This window comes from Symsagittifera roscoffensis, chromosome 8 (assembly GCF_963678635.1).
Source record: "Symsagittifera roscoffensis chromosome 8, txSymRosc1.1, whole genome shotgun sequence".
Classification (NCBI taxonomy): domain Eukaryota; kingdom Metazoa; phylum Xenacoelomorpha; order Acoela; family Convolutidae; genus Symsagittifera; species Symsagittifera roscoffensis.
This window is the reverse complement of record NC_087069.1, coordinates 21,284,241-21,305,173: the sequence shown is the minus strand read 5'-3', so window position 1 is coordinate 21,305,173 and position 20,933 is coordinate 21,284,241. Positions and strand designations below refer to the sequence as shown.

The 20,933-nt window shown below is 38.6% G+C and overlaps 1 protein-coding gene across 2 annotated transcripts in view; it reads left to right on the top strand.

The window, feature by feature from the left end:
• Positions 1–20,933, top strand: part of LOC134852835 (choline dehydrogenase, mitochondrial-like) — a 53,904-nt gene that overhangs the window by 14,101 nt on the left and 18,870 nt on the right. For both annotated transcript variants that reach the window (XM_063868663.1, XM_063868662.1), the window contains 8 exons: positions 3,960–4,079; positions 4,423–4,543; positions 4,848–4,970; positions 6,807–6,930; positions 7,512–7,700; positions 8,498–8,718; positions 11,418–11,570; positions 12,002–12,175. In XM_063868663.1, coding sequence (XP_063724733.1) covers positions 3,960–4,079; positions 4,423–4,543; positions 4,848–4,970; positions 6,807–6,930; positions 7,512–7,700; positions 8,498–8,718; positions 11,418–11,570; positions 12,002–12,175 — 1,225 coding nt within the window. The remainder of the gene's footprint in view (positions 1–3,959; positions 4,080–4,422; positions 4,544–4,847; positions 4,971–6,806; positions 6,931–7,511; positions 7,701–8,497; positions 8,719–11,417; positions 11,571–12,001; positions 12,176–20,933) is intronic.

The following is a 20,933-nucleotide window of genomic DNA, read 5'->3' as shown; positions in this document are numbered from 1 at the left end:
ACTTTTGAAGCACCGTTGCCATCGTCGCATGACGAATTATTCGTCATTAAATCTATTCAAGCTTTTCATAATGCTTTAAATTCGATTAGTACTCGGTCTAAACCTCAAATAGTGCCGGTGGGGCATATTTCACAGTATAACGAGTTCCGACCAATCAGATCGCTTGGTGAAATTGGAGGCAACATTAGCTACCTCTTAACTCATACAACAGACCAATCAACGTTCGATTCATCTGACCAATCATACTGTTGCAAACAGTTCAGTTCGTCGCCGCACGAGGGCGTCACAAACTGTACTCAATCTGTCAACCAATCCCAAAAGGATATGCAAATTAATCATCGTTACTTCTCGCCACTAGAGGGCGTCAGTTCATGCTCTCAGTCAACCAGCCAATCATATGCTCGTATGCAAAAACGTGAGCATTTAACATCGCCGCGAGAGGTCGACGTTTCATGCTCTGGTACTCTCGACCAATCACAGCACAGTATGCAAATGAGATACGCTAAACCAAAAGTTTTGGCTCAAACTCATTGTCCCCGACCTTACAACTTAGAAATCAGTTACGATATGGATACTTCAAATAATCTCTCTCAAAATACTACTCTTAACTCTACTCTAAATAACTCTACTAATACTGTTGACTTTGTAAATACTACGATCGAACAAACAAATCTCCTTAATTTTGTCGAGAACTTTTCTACAAGTTCCCCTAATTTTCGCACCTCCAGTCAAATAAGACCTAAGATGTCTACAATTCGCCCTCTGGATCGCCCGAGCCGTATTGATCAAATACGTTCCCGGAACATTGCCCGACAGAGACATTCTCGAGAACGATTCGTGGTCACTAGAGGACAGACTACGCAAAAGGCCCTCACTCAGTTCCTGGATAAGAGGCAGCGGTTGACAAGGCGGGCCAGAAGAGGAGATGTACTTCGAATGGGGGTTAATGCTATCAACAACCACAAACCGCTAGTTACTCAGGACAAGAAGAAGGTGGTCGGATTGCCAGGACTATTTGATGTGGATCTGCTGGGAGAGCTGACAGGGGAAGACCCGTTCCTCGGACCGATGAGGACTGCAATCATTAATAAGGATGTACAATCCTTTAACAAACTGGGGACCTACATGGCCCAATTCTGGACAAAAGCGGCGGTAGTGAACAACTGTGTACTGATAGACAACAAACTAGCCATTCCCGAACAGTTACGTAGTGCTATCCTGACCCGACTGCATCGATCGCACCCAGGCCAAGCAGCCATGATGGACGCCTCGGAATATATTTGGTGGCCATTTCTTAACCGCCAAATTGTCAACGTTTGCGAAAAGTGCCCGGAGTGTACTCTTTTTGGTAAGAACATCAAAACTTCTGCGACCTATAACTCAGCTAAGCCGTTACCAACTTTGTCAGCTCCAAATCAAGAATTGCAACTTGATTTCGCGGGTCCGTTGGTAGATGATAAGAAGGGGAAAATCTACATTTTAGTCGCTATAGATCGTTTTTCTAAATTTCCCTTGGTGATGTTAACTAAATCAACCAGTGCGAAAAAAATTGTCAAATTTTTGCGATCATATATTCGTAATCATGGCATACCAGAAAGCATTAGGACGGATCACGGATCTGGTTTTCATTCTGACGTCGTTAAAGAATTTTGCAAAATGAGAGGTATTAAACACATCCTCACAGCGGTGGGGGATCATCGGAGTTGTGGGCTGGTGGAGAGATCGATCCAGACCATAAAACGGAAGTTAGGAACAGAAAATTTAGATCCTAATTTTACTAATCTGAAGTCAACTTTACAACAAATTATCGACGATATTCGAAAAACTAAGCATTCTACGTTAAAAGTATCTCCGTTTGAGTTACACTTTGGGAGGAAACCTAATACTGAGTTTTCATTAGCACGTGATAATGTTGTTCATTCTCCTACTTCAGCGCAAGGACTTGAAAGGAACCTCCTAACTCCGGAGCAACGGTCAAGCCAGGATTACAGCCGCGATAGGGCTAAAGTGGTACCCAGAGGATCCTCACACAGCCCAGAAATCCCGTTTAAGTTCAAGCCACTCTTTGGCGTGGGTGAGCGTATCGCGGATAGTCAACCGTATAAAGCCCTGGAGAACCTTGCAAAAGCAGCTAACACCTGGAAGCAGTGGAAACGAAATGTGCCCCCACAGCAAGGCCAGAATCTTCTCCGTGAATTGGCGGCTCGTAATAGCGACCTCGCAAACTCGCTCAAGACAGGGATCACAAAGGGAACCCTACGCTTCTACGACAACGCCCGTGATACGTCAGCTCCAGCACTCTCGCATTCACAGAGATTGAACGTGTCGTCCTCTTCGAGGCCTAAAAGACTCTCAAAAACACGTAAATTAGAAAAATTAGTTTTACAAGATCCTCTAAGAGTCAAAATCTTTCGGAAAGTCCTTGATCGAAATTCGGGAAAGCCTCTGTTCAAATTAGCAAAAATCAAGATTACTCGTGTTACGGATCATACTTACATTACCGACAAAGGAAAAGTTTATCGAAAAAATCACATAAGCCTAAGACATAATTTTAATCTCCCTAAGATTTCAGCTACGCCTGGCACAGTGGGAGAACGTTTGCAACGACGAATTGCTCCTCGGCCTCAATCTCAACCAGCTACCACTTCAGCTACAAGGCAGTCAATTGAACCTTCGAAGGGTAAGGTGATTGACTTAACAGCAGAGTCGTCGAGCGAGGACTCATTGATCACTGGCCCCCAGCTCGAATTAGTGGAGGCACCGGTTTCAACGCCTCAAGGATTGGCTCCCGTGATCGCTACTTCAACCACTCCGATTGTCGATCCTTCAACTCACCCTGGCTTAACATCTACTTCAGGGGCGGTAACACCACCCCAGGATCTGCCACAGACTTCAGACAAGGTCCCTCAGACTGCGACAGAGGATTCTGCAAATACTGGCAACACGGAGGTTGACAATCATACCTCTCAATCTTCAAGCCAGTTTCGGTCATCTAATCGGTCTAAGAAACCAACGAGGTTTTACGGAGATCCTCTTCGCCATTCAGTTAAGAGTGTAACTGAATCGGACCCTGCGGAGCTTTCGTCACAACGACACAACGCTGATCAAACTGCTACGCCACTCGCCAACCAAGTTACTACGCCATTCACCCCCATTGTTCGGAAAGTGCCGTTTCCTAGGACTAAGGAGCAAACTACTCCGTTTAAGAAAACGAGAACCGAAGAGCATGATAAACTTTAAAAACTTTGTAAACTCTGCCATACTAGCCTATTGATTAGGTTATCTCTTACCCATTCCGGTGCTTATTTTTCTCTCATCTTCCTGCCTGATCCAAAATTTATACTAAGATAAATTTTTTTCTAGAGGGGGAAGTGTCATGAGGCGACCTTCGGTACCTCATTATATTCTATTTACTTATGTATTGTCTTATCCAACTATATCTTATTTATTTACTTATAGTGCAGTAAATTGATTCAAGGACAAATCTCACCAGCCAATTCGTTTGTCACTTGAGTTTTGGAAGCGGTCACTTGCGAGAGCCTTAAGTGTGAATTCAAGTCAGAAAACATTATACCTTTAAAACTATACATTCAATTCTGGATTCGATAATCATTTATTCGTTACTTTATTCTATCTATTTATTTATCATATCTAATTCAATATCTGGATTTTATAACATCTTTTTCCCTACTCAAACTGAGGGAAATCTCACAGTGTTCACTTTTTACGCAAAATCAGGAATAAAATAATCATCATTTTTTTCAATTATTCAGTTAGCTTTAAATCGTTCACCTAGAAATAATGGGACAATTTTATAGATCCATTTTTGCTCCAGTCAGCAGCAAAAACAGTACATAGCGAGTAGCACGATTACAGACCTACAGATGATCAGCTATTTTTGTTGAACTAGCATTGCAACTGGTTACCCTTGACTTATTTTCGTTTGTTTGTGTTTCTAGATTGTAATCGACAACTGGGTGGGTGGAATGAAAGTACATGATGGGGCCTCATCCTCCAGCGTCTCTCCAATTGGAGATGTACTTCTTCTGTTCAAGCTGCTCAAGAAGTTCAACATCAAAGTGCGTGTCTATTTCCTGTTCCGCCAATGAATATAATTAAAATATTTGAATTCGAACAGCTTGTTGTAGGACAGAAATGACTGAGAAAAAATCCATGGCGAAAAAACTAAATGATTTGATGAAAACTGAAAGGTCGTTCCTGATTGGTTAATTCAAGGTTTCGTAAACAAAAAGATTGCTGAATCAAATTATCCGGGCAAAACTAATAAAATATAAAACTTACAACCCGTTTATCTCATATTGGGCTAATTTTAAGCAAAAAATGACTGTTTAAAAGGCCAAGAAACGCAAGAAGTGTCCTGAGATCACGCATTGACCAAAGAGATGAAAATAGTGTTTTTAGATAGCTGTGTGTACTGCAGATAACAGAGAGTGCACTACTCAGGCACTGCAAGACATGGGACTTCTGCCGGATGTCGAGGCACTGGTATGTGGAGATGACGCATTCTCGAAACCCAAACCAGGTCTTCATATTTTAAATTTCTATTTGAAGTTTCAGTCGATAATCGTTGATAAATGTAATATAAAACTTTATATGGTAGTACATATCAATAATGTTTTTAAGTGGAAGACTTCAACAGAAGAGTACCTGATGATGAAAATGACAAAAAAAACACGGCGCGATGAGAATGCATACGGAATCCGAACTCAGTTTAATACCATAAAGGAGAACGAATCAAAGCTGTTTAACAAACCAATTAAGATGATTTTAAGCTGGATTGTGGCTTAAGTCTGCGATGAACTCATGATATTTTTTCTGTTTCCTAGACCCTCATAATGCTCACTACTTGGGGAAGTTGTTCAACTGTCCGGCTGAGAAGATCGCAGTTGTTGGGGATACGCCGTCAGATACGGGGATGGGAAAATCTGCTGGGCTGGGAACTGTGATTGGTGAGTCTACTTAACGCGAGTGCGATTACATCGAACTTTAAAGGTCAAGGGACCAGGAACATGTTTGTATCAATCATGATATTCCTCCTACACTGAAGGACAAAATTAAACGCAAGTGGCTGATCCGACAGTATTGCCTAGGCTAATCATACTACCGAGCCCAGTCTCCCCTTGTTGGTGCTGCCTTTTGATACCTTCGCTTTTCCCGTTTTGAAAGAAGGAGCCCATGGAAAATATTTTAATTATTTATGATTTCAATTAGAGTTGTTACATTGATGGCCAGTTTTCTTTTGTTCGTGCCTTTACGCCCTGTCGGGCTTGGCTGTTTCGAATTCTTTGTGTACACGTCTTCGGTGCCTTAAAATTTTGGTCATCTATCTCCATAGGTGGCATATTGGGCGGCGTTCTCTTGGGTGTTTTTTTTTCAACTGGTTTTTCTCTTATTTCTACTGTTCCGTGGCAGTTATTGTCTTGGTGTTTCTTTAGGCTGGTCTTTAGTATGTTTTTGCTACATATGGGGCAGTCCACTTTAGGTTTCTGTCTTGAACAAGCTGTCTCGTGGTTTGTCAACTGAATCTGTTCTCTGAAGCCGTTCTGACACTTTATGTATGCGAACTTCATGTCGGAGACCTCATGGACTGTCATCTCATGCTGTTACCTTCCTGTGGCCGTCCTAAAAAGCCTCTCCTAGCCTTCTCATCTACACCTAAAGTTTGTCTTATCAACTTTAGATGTCTGTATTCTAATGGGATCCGTGTCGCTCTTTCTTATGAGACTCATCTTCTCTTCCCAATATTTGAATAATCTGACTGTTCTCTTGATGGACAATTTCTTAATTTTGTTCGCCTTTTCTAGGTTGGTATCATCTTCTCCGGCCTGTCAGACAAATCGCCTCCACTAAACCATTGTCCTTCCTTCAGTTTACCTTCCGCTGTTACCTCCTCGTTCCAGTGTCCTAACACCACACTCTTTTTACAGCTCTTTTTGGTTTGACGTTCACAACTCTTTCATTAGATATCCTACATTGTTCTCGTTTCTGTTTCAAACCTCGGGTTCTGGGACATGGAGCTCTCTTCGAAGACCGCAAGATTTAACCCCTCTACCTGCGGTGATACTAGGAGGAGTCCTTTTCCATTGATCCAGACGAGTGGTCACATTTATCGACCATGCTTTTTGTTAACTTGACATCCCTCTGGCTTCATGGTGTTACGGTACAGTCAAAGGTTAATGAAAACTCGATAACTACTTGTGCTACTATTGCTTTTGTTCTCCTGCTCAATTTTAGTCGCCAAAACCTTCGAGATCTTACTCCGAGCGTTTTATCCTCTCTGTGGTCTGACTTTCACTTCTTTCCTATCCGCGTGGCTATTTTCTGTTTTTCCGTATCAAATTCTTTATTCTCTTCTGCTCCCTGCTAACTTTTTTATTCGTTCTGCCAGAGCTTCCTTCACAACTTCTTTGCCTTGTTTTAACGCTTCCAAATCGCTCATTAAGCTTGTATCGTCAGCGTATAGCATTTCTTTGATTACGAACTTTTTGATCCTCTAGCCTTTTGATCCCACTCCATGAGAGGCCGCATTCCAGGGTTCTGCTTTATCTTTATGCTTGTTGTTCCTTTTCCATCTTCCTTGCTCATTGCCTGTGCTTGGTAGATGGGCTCGAATCAGGCCACTCTCTGAATCCTCTTGCAAGTGTTCATGTTACACCTTTACCTTTGATCTTGTATGAAAAGTGCTCATGCAGATCCTTCCTTTACTCTCCCAAAACACTATAAAGATCCACTTTTGAAAACTTTTTTGTGGCATTGAGAAAATTCTGGCTCTGTTGTTTTTCTAGGTGTGCAGAGTGGCGTGTGTGACACTGGGACTCTGTTGAAGGAGAGTGACTACGTGGTGGATGACATACACGATGTGTTAGATATTGTACTCCCCGGAAGACTACACACTGACGACATGTCCAGGTCAGAATGAGGATCCTCCCCACCCTATCCCATGTAATAAAGCTTTTGCATGTAATGTAAAGCTGTAAATAAAAGTGTAAAGGGAAGCAGTAGCAATGACAACAGTCAATTGAAGATGCACGTAAAATCGACGCTTACTATATGTAATAAAGATTTTCAACAGAATCCGTATACCTTTAAGCACAAAAGTTGCTGTGCAAAAATGACACTCCTAGGCCTCGCAATGCCACTCCTATTGCAAGAGTCCTGTGCCTCCTTTTCAGTGTCCCCCAATTATTTAATGAAGTTGACTAAATAAGTTGCTCTATACCACTCCCCTTCCGACTTTTCATGGTGAAAAACTGTTTTTAGCGTAACCATAATGTAATGAAAATGTGCATGGTGAAAAAAAATAAATTTTTTAAACCCATGTTTCTCACATGTAAAATTACTATGAAAACGGAAAAATTGAAACGTTGAGGCAAGGGTAAAAAAGCCACAAAATTTTGTATAATTAATCATCCCTATTTGATAACTATTGATCCATAATAATTCGAAGTTCGAAGTTTCGCTTCACCTTGAAATTGTGTTCGATGTTTTAGAAATACGGCTTTAAAGCATGCTAGCTCCATGGCCGCTCTTAGAGATGAACTGCTGCAAGCTGGAAAGATAGTGGGTAAATCCATGTTTGGATCAGAGTCCAGATTATTCCACACACTGTCACATTCCAGTGGAGCACCTCCAAGGAGATATCTGGAGTCAATACACAATATTAGTCAAATCAGAAAAAGGTAGATTTTTTTCGAAAATTTGCCAGATAGTAACTACTTCATGTGTGCTTTTGGCTTTTGTACGTCCTCAAACCCATCAGCGGATTAAGTTGGGGTGGGGGGGGGGGGAGGTGCCCCTCTCAGGAGTTTGACTCCATGCCGACCCAAAGGATCCCCCCTTTGTAAAGTTTTGAGATATTGAGAAATCCATTATCGGCTGACTGGCCCTAAAATTTTTCCAAAGGCGCCTTCGGTGGCAAAATATACTAATTTTGAGGGGGGAAAGCGCTGAAGGGAAAAACGCAATTTTTTGGTCAAAATTTTTTTAAAAGTGCCTAAAAACGCCTCGGCCTGTTTTTTCAAAAATCTGTCTGCTGCGCAGAAATTTGTGTCAAAATATGGTCTTAAAGTGATTTGGGAGATCTCAGAAAATCAATTTGGTCGACCTAAAAAAAGGTGAAATTGCAACAATGTCTAATAAATTTTTTTTGCTGATTTAATTTGCTGCTTGAATTGATATTTTCTCTTTTCTTTTTGGTTGACAATAAATCTCTGATGTTTTTGATATCAAATGTTTTCTTTGCTGTTAGTTTGATTTTCTGACTTTGAGCGTGATTTCATTCAGACTTAATTTTGTTCACATGCCCACATTGTAAAGCAAAATTAAGGTCTTATCGCAATATACGGTATCTCTTGCACGAATAAAGCTGTTAAAAAGTACAAACATTCTTAAAAACGACAAATTGGCACTGATTATAAACATTAAAAAATCGTCTTGGCTAGAGTGAACGATCAAAAGATGGAAACCACTTGTTTAGAAGTTTATCATCCTCATCTGGAACACCCGGAACCAAAAAATCAGAACCAACTAAAACTGAAGCACCAACCAAAACTACCACTACACGATCACAAAACCCACGGTTGTTCGACAATTCGTGGAAATATGAAGCTGATTACGTCATAGTGGGGGCGGGGTCGGCAGGGTGCGTGCTAGCGAACAGACTGACGGAATACACGGACAATTCAGTACTCCTTCTTGGTAAACACTCTTTTTCTGTTTTGCAGCTCCATGGTTTGTAAAGTCTATTTTACGGACTATTTTCGAGAGCATTAGTTTAAAGTATCAATGTTTGGTTTCAAAACTTGATAGCTTTTCGGTTCTAGAAACGCCTGTTTTCACCATCTGCATTAAGTTTCACAAAGGCGTCAACTTATGAGGAGCCGAATATCGATTTTTAATCGTATGAGCAAAATTTTACTTCGTTGATTTGAGAAAGAATTGACTATGTGGGCAAACCTAATGCAGAGAATTACACAAACGAAGCGTATTGAATTACTATGAAGAATGTTTTTTTTCCAACCCAAGTCGCAAATAAACGTGCTGAGATTTTGCATAGGTAATTTAATAGCATATGTTGCTGCTGTATTTTTGGCTAATGTTAGTTCATGTTTGAAAAAAAACAGGTGTTATGAAAATGTATAGGATTTTTTTATTGTTTTTTTTTTTTGCGACGCGTTTGAAAATTTTGCATTTTTCGCGGAATTTTCAGTTCTCAAAAATTACTGTGTTTCAGCAGGGGGACTTTTGACCTGTTTGTTTTGAGTTTTTTCGTTGTGTCAGATATTACCAGCACAAATAATAGACTAAGATTTCAATCAAAAGGCCAAATTATGAAAAATTCCCCTTCATAAGTGACTACTCCCTAAGTTTGGTAGAAAAAAGTATGGCCTGAAAAAAGCCCATTTTTTGACATTCTGATTAATTTTTGAAAAAATTACACGGTCAAATCTGAGATTAGGGACCACAAAAATTTAGTTATGCATTTTTTTTCTTGCGCAAGCGGCTGTACTATAGATTTTGGAAAATATATGGCTATAGAAAACGTTCAGTTTTTGAAATTTTGCCCGTTTTGAAAAAATTTTCCTTTCCTCAGAAACTAACCGAATCATTCTAAGGTTGATGGTTGATTCAAACATGGTGCCAAAATTTGGTACTTAGAGATAAGTTTATCGGTTTAAGAAAAGTCAAATTTCTGGAATTTTGATTGTTGTTTACCAACTTTTTCACTTTTTTCGGCGCAGCTAAACCTGAGATAAAGATTTCAATTGGAAGTTCAAGTATTTATCTCATAAATAAGCGGCTAATCCCCCTCTTAATCTACGGAATAAATATGGTGTTCAGTAATGTCCCGTTTTTTTTTTTGAAAATTACGCATTTTGATATCAGTACAATATATTAGCAAGCGTTATTAAACCCGAATATAGACTTTTTCTGGTTAACAACTTGTTTAACAGAATCACTTGTATCTTGGTTCATAGTGAATTCAAACTTCTATACGTGTCCAGTAATTAACCTGGAGCTGAAGAACACCCCTGGAAAGGCAAGGTCGTGGGTTCGAATCTGACACATCGTAAAATTGATTTTTAGTACGCAATTTTCAATGTTGTTGCTTTCAGAGTTTTGAATTACTTCTGCAATTTTTATTGTTACTAGCCTTGACTTCGTATGTTTTTGCTGGTTTTATTTTGCCTTAAAACTCTATTTGGTTTAATTGATTTCGGCTTATGTTTTATCGGCTTAGTGATCTATTTTGGGGCCATTTCAAAGCCACAAGAAGCATGAGTTGTATCATCGCACAGAATGCTAAAATTCTTAGAATAGATTTTATGGTTCAAGATATTTTCATGACAACATTTATGTTTTCGGTTCTACGGGAAATAATTTAAGTTTCGTCGGCTCAGTTGCCACTTGTTGATTTTTTTGAATTTTCCTTAATTGTTGTCGATTTTGTTTTTGGAGGTGTGTTCCGCAAAATGAACATGATTCCAGATAACATTTTGAGTTTTTAAGTTTTTTTTTGGGATTTAGTGGCTTTCTTTTCGTGTCTAATACACGAATGGACAAAATTGAGCGCAAATTTAGGTGTTTAATTTTAAAATACTTAACCTCAAGACCAGTTATTTCCGGGTCTGTAATGACAGTTTCTACCGTCTGCTCTAGATTTGCAACCCAGTGGACTCTTTCTCGAATAAGCGGAGTAAAAAAGTTGTTCATGCGATGTGAAAGATAGCGAAAAAATTGAAAAAAAAATAAATGTGACAACTTTACTAAACTCGGCTATTATTTACAGTTTCACGCCTTTTGGGAAAAATTTAGTGCGCATGATAACAGCTGGCATTTTTACACCCGGAAAAAACTGGTAAGTGCTTCAAAATAAAAATTGAGGCTTTCAGAGAGGGTAGTTCAGGTCATTTGCTGACGGTCGATGTAGAAGTTGTGGTTAAATTTGAAGTGAAGTTGTCCAAAATGGTCTGTAAAGATAGGCTGTTAAGAGAATAAAAACGTGAATTTGCGTTTATTTTTGTCCACCAGTGTTGCTTGTACTGCTATTTTAATGTTGTATCGGAAGTGGTGCGAATTTTCACTTCGCCTCTTTGTGAAACAGGAGCATTCTGTATTAGCTGGAACACTAGTTTACTTCCAAGCGACCGTGGTGCAGATGCGAGGTTGTGAGACTCCTAGTCCACAGGTCGGAGAGTCAAATTTGAAACAATTGAATTAGTTTTATTTTTTACCTAGCCGAATTGTTGCAGCTTAGCATTGGCAATTTGATAGCACCTGTAGCTGCTTTATTTGTGGCTAATGTTAGTAAAATTACAAGCGATCGTGGAGCAAATCTTTAGTAAGAGTCAACTGTGCTTGTCTTATTATTGCCAAACTTATCTTTATTTATCCAGAGGCAGGTCCTAGAGACTGGTCGTGGACAGTGCACATGCCAGTGGCACTCATGTATAATCTGGGAGAGGGTTCGACCAAGTTCAACTGGAATTTCAACTCAGTCCCACAGAAACACATGAACAACAGAACAATTTACTGTCCCAGGGGAAAAGGTACGCACTCATATTTTGATAGGAAACTATCAAAACTGGATCTGGTTAACTATTTCTACCCCTTTTAACGAAATAATTCAACGGTTAATCATTTGCGAATTTTGTTTATAGTAACGAATCCCCACTTTTCTCCAAAAGGGGGTAGTTAAAGAGATCCTAATAATTAGCATCAAACTTTGAACATCAAACATTTGAGGCTCTTTTCCTTTTTACCCCCAAGTTTCAAGTTTTCAGTTTTCTTAGTTGTTTTACTTGTGATTATGGCTAAACGCGTGGTGTTAGATGTACGATATGAAGAAGAACAAGTCTGTTCACAATAGTTAATTTGTTCACAATGATATGGGAGCTTTTAATGAAACGCAAGCTGCCTTGCCATCTGTAACCTAATTGGCAGTTGAATCGTCACTATTATCTTTTTATGATGTTTATAGGCTGGGGTGGCTCCTCGTCTATCAACGGCATGGCCTATGTGAGAGGACACGCGGCAGACTACGACAGGTGGGCGGGACATGAGGGGAAACTGGGAACAGAGTGGGACTACTTCCACTGTCTGCCCTACTTCAAACGGGCACAGACACATCCAAACGGACCATCTATGTACCGAGGTGAGAATGACGATTCATACAGGTGTAATAAATGCAATTGTAAGAGGGATCGCCAGTTGCTGTGCAAATGGTACCGAATGCTGCGACAACACTTATTACAAAATAAATCATGAAATTGTCTGCGCACCATCTATCGATCTATTATCTATTTAAATGCGACTATCTATCTCCCCATGTTGAAGATAACCATATATCTCATGGTTATGATTTCAGAAAGGAACGAAATTTTGCACGTTCAAGCTGTATCGTATTTTGCAGTGCTTAAGAAACATTCAAGTACAAGGCAAGGCCAAGCAGGGCGAGGATGGGCAAGGCATGGCGAGGCGCGTCAAGGCAAGGTAGGGCGCGCAGGGTAGGACGAGAAGGACAATCCAGGGCAGGTCGAGTAGGGGCAAGGCAGCTTATGGCAGCGCAAGGGAGAATAGAGCTAAGAAAGGCAAGGCAGGGTAGGGAGTGCATGACAGGGCAGGACTAGGATGAGGAGGGGCACGTCCATCATCCTCATCCACCATCATCCATTCATTCATCCAACCAGCAACATATCAAGCCATTTGCCTATCTAGCCATTTAACATCCAATCATCAATCCAATCAGCAATAAATCTAGCAATACATCCAACCATCTTTTCCATTAACCATGTATCTGTTCTTCCAACTATTCAGCCATCTTTCTATTTATTTAATCATGCATACAATGCATCCATCAACCATCGAGTCTGCCATCTACACAAACCTTATTTGTCAGTTCTTCCAGCCATCCATCCATCTATCTAGCCATCATCTTCTGTTCATCTATCCAACCAGCAATATATCATGTCATCCATACAATCATCCATCCCTCTAACAATCTTTCCATTTTTCCAATTATTCATCCAGCCATCCGTCTATGTATCAAGCTATCTAGCCATTCATAATTGATGCAAGCAATCGCTCAAGCCAACCATCGTCTATCAATCAGACCAGTCTTCTATCAAGCGATGTATCCATTCCTCCAGCAATCTATCCTCCAGCTAGCCCGTAGGCCATATATTCACCCAACCTCGCATACATTACGCCATTCATCCTCAATACATTACACCATTCATCCTCCACCAATCGTCCATCCCTCCATTATCTGTCCAGCCATCCATCTTATCTGGTACCCAGATACTCTTCTACCCGTCCATCCATTCATTATTCTATCCATCCCCTTCATCAGTTCTTCCAACCAAACAGCAATCCACCAAGCCATGCATTCAACCTTCGAGCAATCAGTTCTTACATTCAGCCGTCTGTCCATCCACCAAGCCATCAAACTCTCTAGCCATACATCGTCAGTCCATCCATCCAACCAGCCTGCTTTTTGTCGATCCCTGCTTTATCTCGATCCCAGCCATGAATCCACTGTCTATCAACCCAACCATATCTTATTAAGGCGATATCATCTATCCATGCAACTAGCAATCCATGCGGCCACTATACATCTAGCCACCCATCTTTTGTCAATGCAACCAGCCATCTATCTAACCCTCTGTTCATCCATTCGTATATCCAGCAATGAATCGGTTAATCCATCTACCCATCCATTAGTCCAACCATCAGTTCAGTCAAATATGCATCCACCTTTTTGCCCAGTCATCCATTGTTTTATCTAGTCATTGGTAAATGCTGTCGTTTTTCAGGATGAGCTTTAGCTGCAAAGGGCCGCTAGTCTTTGTAATCTTCTCAAGTCTATGTTCAGTGTAATAGGGTTGCTGCCGTTGATTTTGAAATCGTTCACATAGCCCAAGTCTGGTGACATGATGTTCTCAGGTAAATCGTTCATTTACACCAGGAGAAGAGGGGCACCAGTAGCGGTACCTGTAGTTTTCGACTTTATACAGATAGTTCACTTGATATTTGTTCACTGATTCTGACCGCTTGTTTTCGGTTTCCTAAGTACCTCCATTCGAGATTGAAGAAATTGTGACCAGTTTAAAAATTTGAGAGTTTTTCCAGAAGAAGTTGAGGTTACTTTTTGTTGAAAATTTTTTGAAACTCGACATAGAAGACAGTCAATTCATAACAACTTGGAGATCACACATATTAGACTTATTGGTCTGTAGTTTGACACGTCTTGTGTGTCACCTTCACTAAAAATTGTGTTTTTAACACTAATTTTCTATTTAATTGGAAATACAGCTGTTTGCGCTTAGATTGAAAATCACGTGCATTGACTTTGGTAGCGAATCGGCTAGATTTTTGAAGAGAGCGTTGCTGATGTAGGCGGGGTTTTAGTCTTACTCATTTTTAAAATAAGGATTGTTGTTGCTCCGTATGATGGTATATTTTGGACTATGTACTAGTTTTTGGAGAAGAGGAAAATAGTAATTGAATAGCTCAGCTTTATCTAGATCTGTTTTTGAAACCGCTTGCTTGAGGTAAATTTTCGATGAAAGGCGTTTGCCTTTGATTTGGATTTAAGATAATTCTGTTGTTCCGATCTGTTTTCGTTTTGCAGGGTGTTGAGTTTCCAGAGGCTTACTACTTATTTGACACTCTTGTTGCAGTACTACGGTTAAAATGGTGGTCGATTATGTTTCGATTGATTCCATTCCATTTGGTTATCTTGTATGCGAAGTTTTCTAAGTCGTCTTTTTTTGGTTTTGGAAGAGGCTTTCTTATGTTGCTATTGAAAGTCTGTGCTGCTTCTGATGTAAAAAAGTCGGTATGCTGATGAAAATAGGCCCTTCATCTGGTAATTGATAACTGCGTTGACAATTGATTGCGTTTTGATGCACGGAAATATGTTAAGGCTCTTTCCTGTCGTAATTTCATTAAATTGTTGACAATTTGAACACATTGCTTGTATTATCAGTTGTTATTCCGAAGAAGATAATGTCACTGTTGGTCAATGTGTGAAGTCAATATGTCACTGTTGGTCAATATGTGTCGATGATGTTTTTATCCCAGGCGAAGTTATCCCAGTCAAAAATATCCCAGAAGTAAAAATAGCCCAGGACGATGTAGCCCACGCTAATTGAAATATCCCATCTGAGGAATCGAAACAATTAAAATATCGCAATAGAATAATCAAAGGAATTGAAACCAAGATGCCGAAATTGAACAAACCGATCAAAGCAATGCTAACGTTTGAAAAAGCGCGTGAAATCAAATTCAGTTCGAAGCGTGAAAATTTCAATGCACGTTTTAATTCTACCAATCTTTTGAACTATCAAAGCATAAAGATATGACTTTCTAAGCTCACTTGGCATTATGGTTAAAGAATATGACTCTCGGTCAAAAGATCAAACGATCGATTCACGGCGGATCAACCGTTTTAATTCGAAGTCGATAAAAATTGTCCCCAAAACCCCTAAATCCCCCCTGTACTAGGTAACCGGTATAGGAGGGCGTGGCGAGGGAAAAGGCAAAATTTTTGTCATAGTGGCCTTTATCACCTCTCAAAAAATGGTACCTCTACGATGGCTATAAAGCACAAAAATGAGACCGGCCGCCGCGTTGTCGTAATGATTCCATAGAGCTGGGGGGAACAAAGGATCACACTGTTGTCGACCAATTGTTTCTTTTTTTTATATAAGTCTTCTGGAAATATGATGCGAGCTTGTCAATTTTCTCGAAGATATCAGTTGGAATGTCAAACTGATCAGCAGTTTGGCAAATTTTGTCTATGACAAGAGTAAACGCAGATTCGACATCTGAGAGCGGAACAAAGCTTAAAGCTGGGATCATTTTTAAGGTTAAGGCTAGCTTAGCGTTGTTTTCGTAGGTTTTTTTCAGACCTAACTCAAATGGTATGAAATTTAAAATGATATTGATCGCCGTGAAAAATCGTAGATCTTTTTCAATAAGCTGATAAGAGATCGGCATAGAGTTGATTTCTTTAGTAGCTCTGTGTAATGTAAAAGACTGAACAAAGATCACTGAAAACCTTGTTGATTCAGCTGCTTCAGCTTTCGCAATGAACAAAGACTCGGAAACCAGGAGGGGTAACCGTAAAGAACTACTGATAAGACACGTTATAAATAAATTGAACTTCACACCTGACGACACATTTTGGGGAATAGTATGTCGAAGATAAGTGAATATTCGCCGCGCTTTTAGTATTTTCGCTGAGATAATTGCGTTTCACTTCATGTTTGAATTTATTTGGATTCCAAGATCAGCTACAGAGCTATGCTTTACAATATCAGCGTTACCAAGAAACAGTTTAAAATCGTTTGAGCTATTGATATGAAGATAACAGCATTTGACGGAATTGAAAGACAGCTAATTATCCCATGACCCACAACTTCGAAGAATCTAAATCATCTTGAAGAAATCTGTTGAGGGATTCTCCTTGAGCTACTAGTTTTGTATCATCAGCGCAACAGTAACAACAGGATAAGGAGGGTGGTTCAAGCATGTCCTCGACAAAAATTAGGAATAATAACGGCACCAAAACGCTTCCTTGGGGTACATCACTAGTCACTGGCAAAAAACTAGAAAGAGTTCCATCAATATTCACTCGTTGGTAGCGATTAGCTAAATAAGATGATAATCAGTCAATAAAATCATTGTCAAATCTGAAAGTTATCAGTTTCTCAATAAGAATGGAATGCTCTACTAAGTCGATGGCTTTGCTAAAATCGAGATACACGATTCCGATTTTTCACCGTGATCTAGACTTTAGTATAGCTAGTCGAGTCAACAATGAGAGATAATCTTGGCAACAACGAAATGGGACGGTAGTTTTTAATTAACGCCTTTGATTCCTTCTTGTGAATTGGAGTGATGTATGCACACTTCCAAAAGTTTGGCCAATTTTTTTCAGCTTTTAGACCTGGATAGGAAGCAGTTATTTTTTAAAAACTACCTTGATATATTTACTTTTGATCAAATACTAGATAGATTGAAATCTTACTTGAAACACGCTGATGATTTTTTTGGAACACTTGACGATATGACATTTCATCTAAATTTAGTCTCGGATACTTTGATTACTTATGGCCGGCGTAACTAATAATTTTGTGTATCTGCCTGCAAAAATCTATCATGTTATCTAGCGATAAGTACAGTGTTTCATGCAATTGATCAATTGCAGCAACCCCTGATTTTTGTTGTATCACGCCGGCCATCATGTCGGATTCTGTCTTTTCAAAAGACTAAGACGGAACTAAATTTTGCAATGATATGTTTTTTATTGATTTTATTTTAAGAAAGTGCTTTTTGTCATAAAGTAACACATCATTCCCGCCGATCCTACTTTTAGTAAGATCAAGCTGCCGTTGCATAATTCCAATCAGATGGTCTTCACTTAAGATTTCAGCTTTTAGACCTGAATGGACACGGTAACATTTTTCGACTGACCGAACCAACAATTGTCTCCAGACAACACCGCTGATTTCAGGTCTGATCATTCAAGTAATATTCGCAATCGATCCACAAACTATTTGTTTCATATCCATATCTCTCAGTTCCCAGGTGCACGCTTCAAGGCATTAAGTAGTCATTCATGGTAGCACTCATTGCTTTGATTATATGTTTTCCATTTTCTGTATGAAAGAATTCATTCTTCTCTACTCATGAAACCTCAGAAGAAAAATCCCGTTGCCCAAGGCTGCAAACTGGTCAATGTATTTCAATTCTTTTTTGTTGAATTTCGTTTCATCAATTCGTCAGCTAAATTTGCATTTGTTTGACCAATGAGAACGCCAAGTTTGCATTGTTTAACCAATGATGTTTTTTTTTGTAGCTCAAACTTACAAACACAAGTACAAAGCCGTTATCAGTTTCAGTTACATCAAAAATTGTGTGTTTTAAGGTGTTGCAATCTTTGTGACACCATGTTTGTCAGAGGCTACTTTATTATTTTCTGTTTAGTTCCCGCATCCAGTTTTAAGTGTTAATAATTGATTATAATATGATTTTAGTACCAGTCTTACAAAAATTGAGAAAAAAATGATTTTAATCAATTAATAATCGATTATAATCTTTCTTTTTGAAATCAAATATAATCAGTTATAATATATAATAATCGATTATTTTAATCCAAATTTCTAACTTATCTGTTTTGCAGAAAAAATCCATTATAATCGATTATAATTGGTTATAATCCATTTTGTTTGCTCATTTTGTCTTCAACCTTCCACCTGAATTGCTTATATTTTATGCTTTTCGTAGACGTTGGTTAATGTGAAAATGGCAAAAATTGTTCAAACAGTTTTCAAATCAATTCAGAATTATAAGGTTTTTTTTATTTATTCTTGATTTTGGTTGTTTCATTATGCACATTTAAACTTTTTTGGCCTTCAAAACATCAGCACACTGCTTTAGTTTCATGATTTATATAGAAGAGTTATATTTCCGCGGGATTCTTTCAACTAATAGGAAAGGATCTCTATGAAACTTTTTTGTTATGTGGTAAAACTTAGTGTTCAGGTGAACCAAAGAGTGACATGGCATCTCACTCTTAGAGATTTTTGACAGAAAAAAGGGTTATAATCTATTATGATAGATTTTTGGAGATAATAAGAAATTATAAGAGATTTTAAGAGATTTAGGAAAACTATAATCATTTATCATTGATTATAATTTATTATAATGTCATGAAAATTTCATCATTACAATGGATTATAAATAGTTTAAACGTCTATTTTTGGCGCTTATATTTAATTAGAATTTCGATAAAAGTACAATTATAATTGTAATATAATCGATTATTTTCTCTTTTTACTGAGTGCGGGTTGGCTCATTCGCACATTAACTTGCTCGACAACCAAACTGTGGTATACAAGTTGACCCGTCTAAAAATATTTTAATAAATGAATGAACACCTATGTTTTCGAATACTTCATAAAGATTCTTTATTTTGCTTTGATTACTAACCGTATTTCGTTCCCCTACTCCAAAATAAACGCATTCTTTGGAAAAGTGTGGTTTACTGCTTAAATAAAGATAGAATTTGTTTCTTTATAGTTAGAACAAGTACTAGATCAATTAAGTTTTTATTTTTCTGTTCTTGCATCCAAATATGTAATTATTTACATATTTATTCCTTTCTATCAGCAAACTCGATGGCGTTTATTGGTGAACTGTTCAAAATATAAGTATATATTTGTATGTTCATTTTTTCCATCAAGGCTATTTGGAGGGGACTTGAAAGTTTCAAAAAATAGCTCTGCCGGAATAGATTTTTTTGATAAAACTTTCTAAATTGCATACTGAATCGCAAGTTGCTGTTTTGTTTCCAACGATCTCGTTGGTACTTAATCCGACTAATTATTACGTAAATCTGCAATTTTAGCCACAGTATTTGTTTTCCCCGTGAGATTGTGCTGTTGCAAGTTTAGGAAAGGTATCGCCTATCAATGTTTGGAAAGTTAGTGCCTCACTATTAATCAGCCAGCGGAAATTGTGTTCTTCTTTATGGGTTACCTTTGAATTCGTATATGAATCCTGGCGACTTTCTTGGCATATTTTTTTCCAATGTGAAAACATTCCGTTTGCTATTGCTGTATTGTTATTCTGAGCTGCTAGTCCACGCGGGTCGGTAACACTCGGCTAAAATTTAAATTCAGACTTATTGCTTTTTGATAATAAAAAGCCGAAACGGTAATCACTCTCGGTACAAATTGTCTCAATCAGCAGTATTTGGGTTGCGGTTGCGGAGCGTGCAGTTCGGTCTTTGCAGTGAATCAAGGAATTAACTAGTGCTGAATTGCAGTGTCCTCTAGGGCTTCGCTCATCTAGTACTCAGACTAAGTCGTCTGTCTTAAGAGTAACTTGTAGCTCGAATGCCACTTAGCACGTTTCTTGAGAGTGGGCTAATTATCCGACCAATGAGCCAAATTGCGTTCGCATAACTCTGCGAGCGAGCATAAGGTTTTTGATGATCGAATATTTCTTTAAACCAAAGCGAAGTAATGCTGGTACCGCGATAATATTATATTATCAAGATTAGCGTTGAACACTTTTCACTAAGACCTGACGAGACGCTCCCATGAGACATCATTGTATGGGGACGCAGGCTTGATGAACTTCTCAGTGATGCCTTTGAGAGCTAAAAAGCCGGGGTATGTTCGTGATACCTTGTGATACACATCCTGTTTGTGATACGCATCCTTTTTGTGATACGCATCCTGTTTGTGATACGCATCCTGTTTGTGATACGCATCCTGTTTCTATAGAATAATTTTTAAAAACGCCTGAAAAAATACTTAAACTTTAAAGATTTCTCTCGTCCAGAAGAAAGTATATCAAAATATCGAAGCAATATTTTTTCAACAGAAAAAGTTCAACTTAATTTCACTCATGTGTCATATCAATGATTCACAAATAGTCAAAATATGCTAATTACACAATGGGGGATATCCAGATTAGGTTGTTTAATCATGAACACGATAGTTACACACAAATGCGTGAAATTCGTTTGAGATTATTCATGAACAAATACAACCTGTTTTTTAACAGAAAATTCTAACAGAACGATTGAGGCCTTGTTGAGTAAAAAGACACACAGAAAGGTTTCGATTTGATAATAGAACTGTAATACACAATTTGTTTCTTTCTCAGAAGTTTTCAAGAAATGCATGTACGAAAATTCATGATTTCAGTTGTAATCCTTCGATTGCTTTAAATTTAAGAGCAATAACAATTTTTGTTCAAGGAACTACAGCCTGATGTTTTTCAGAAAAACTTTGAAAAGGTTGAGAATTTTATTATTTTCTGTTTAATTGGCTCATTCGCAAATTTTCTTGCTTGACAACCAAACCGTGGTATACAACTTGACCCGTTTAAAA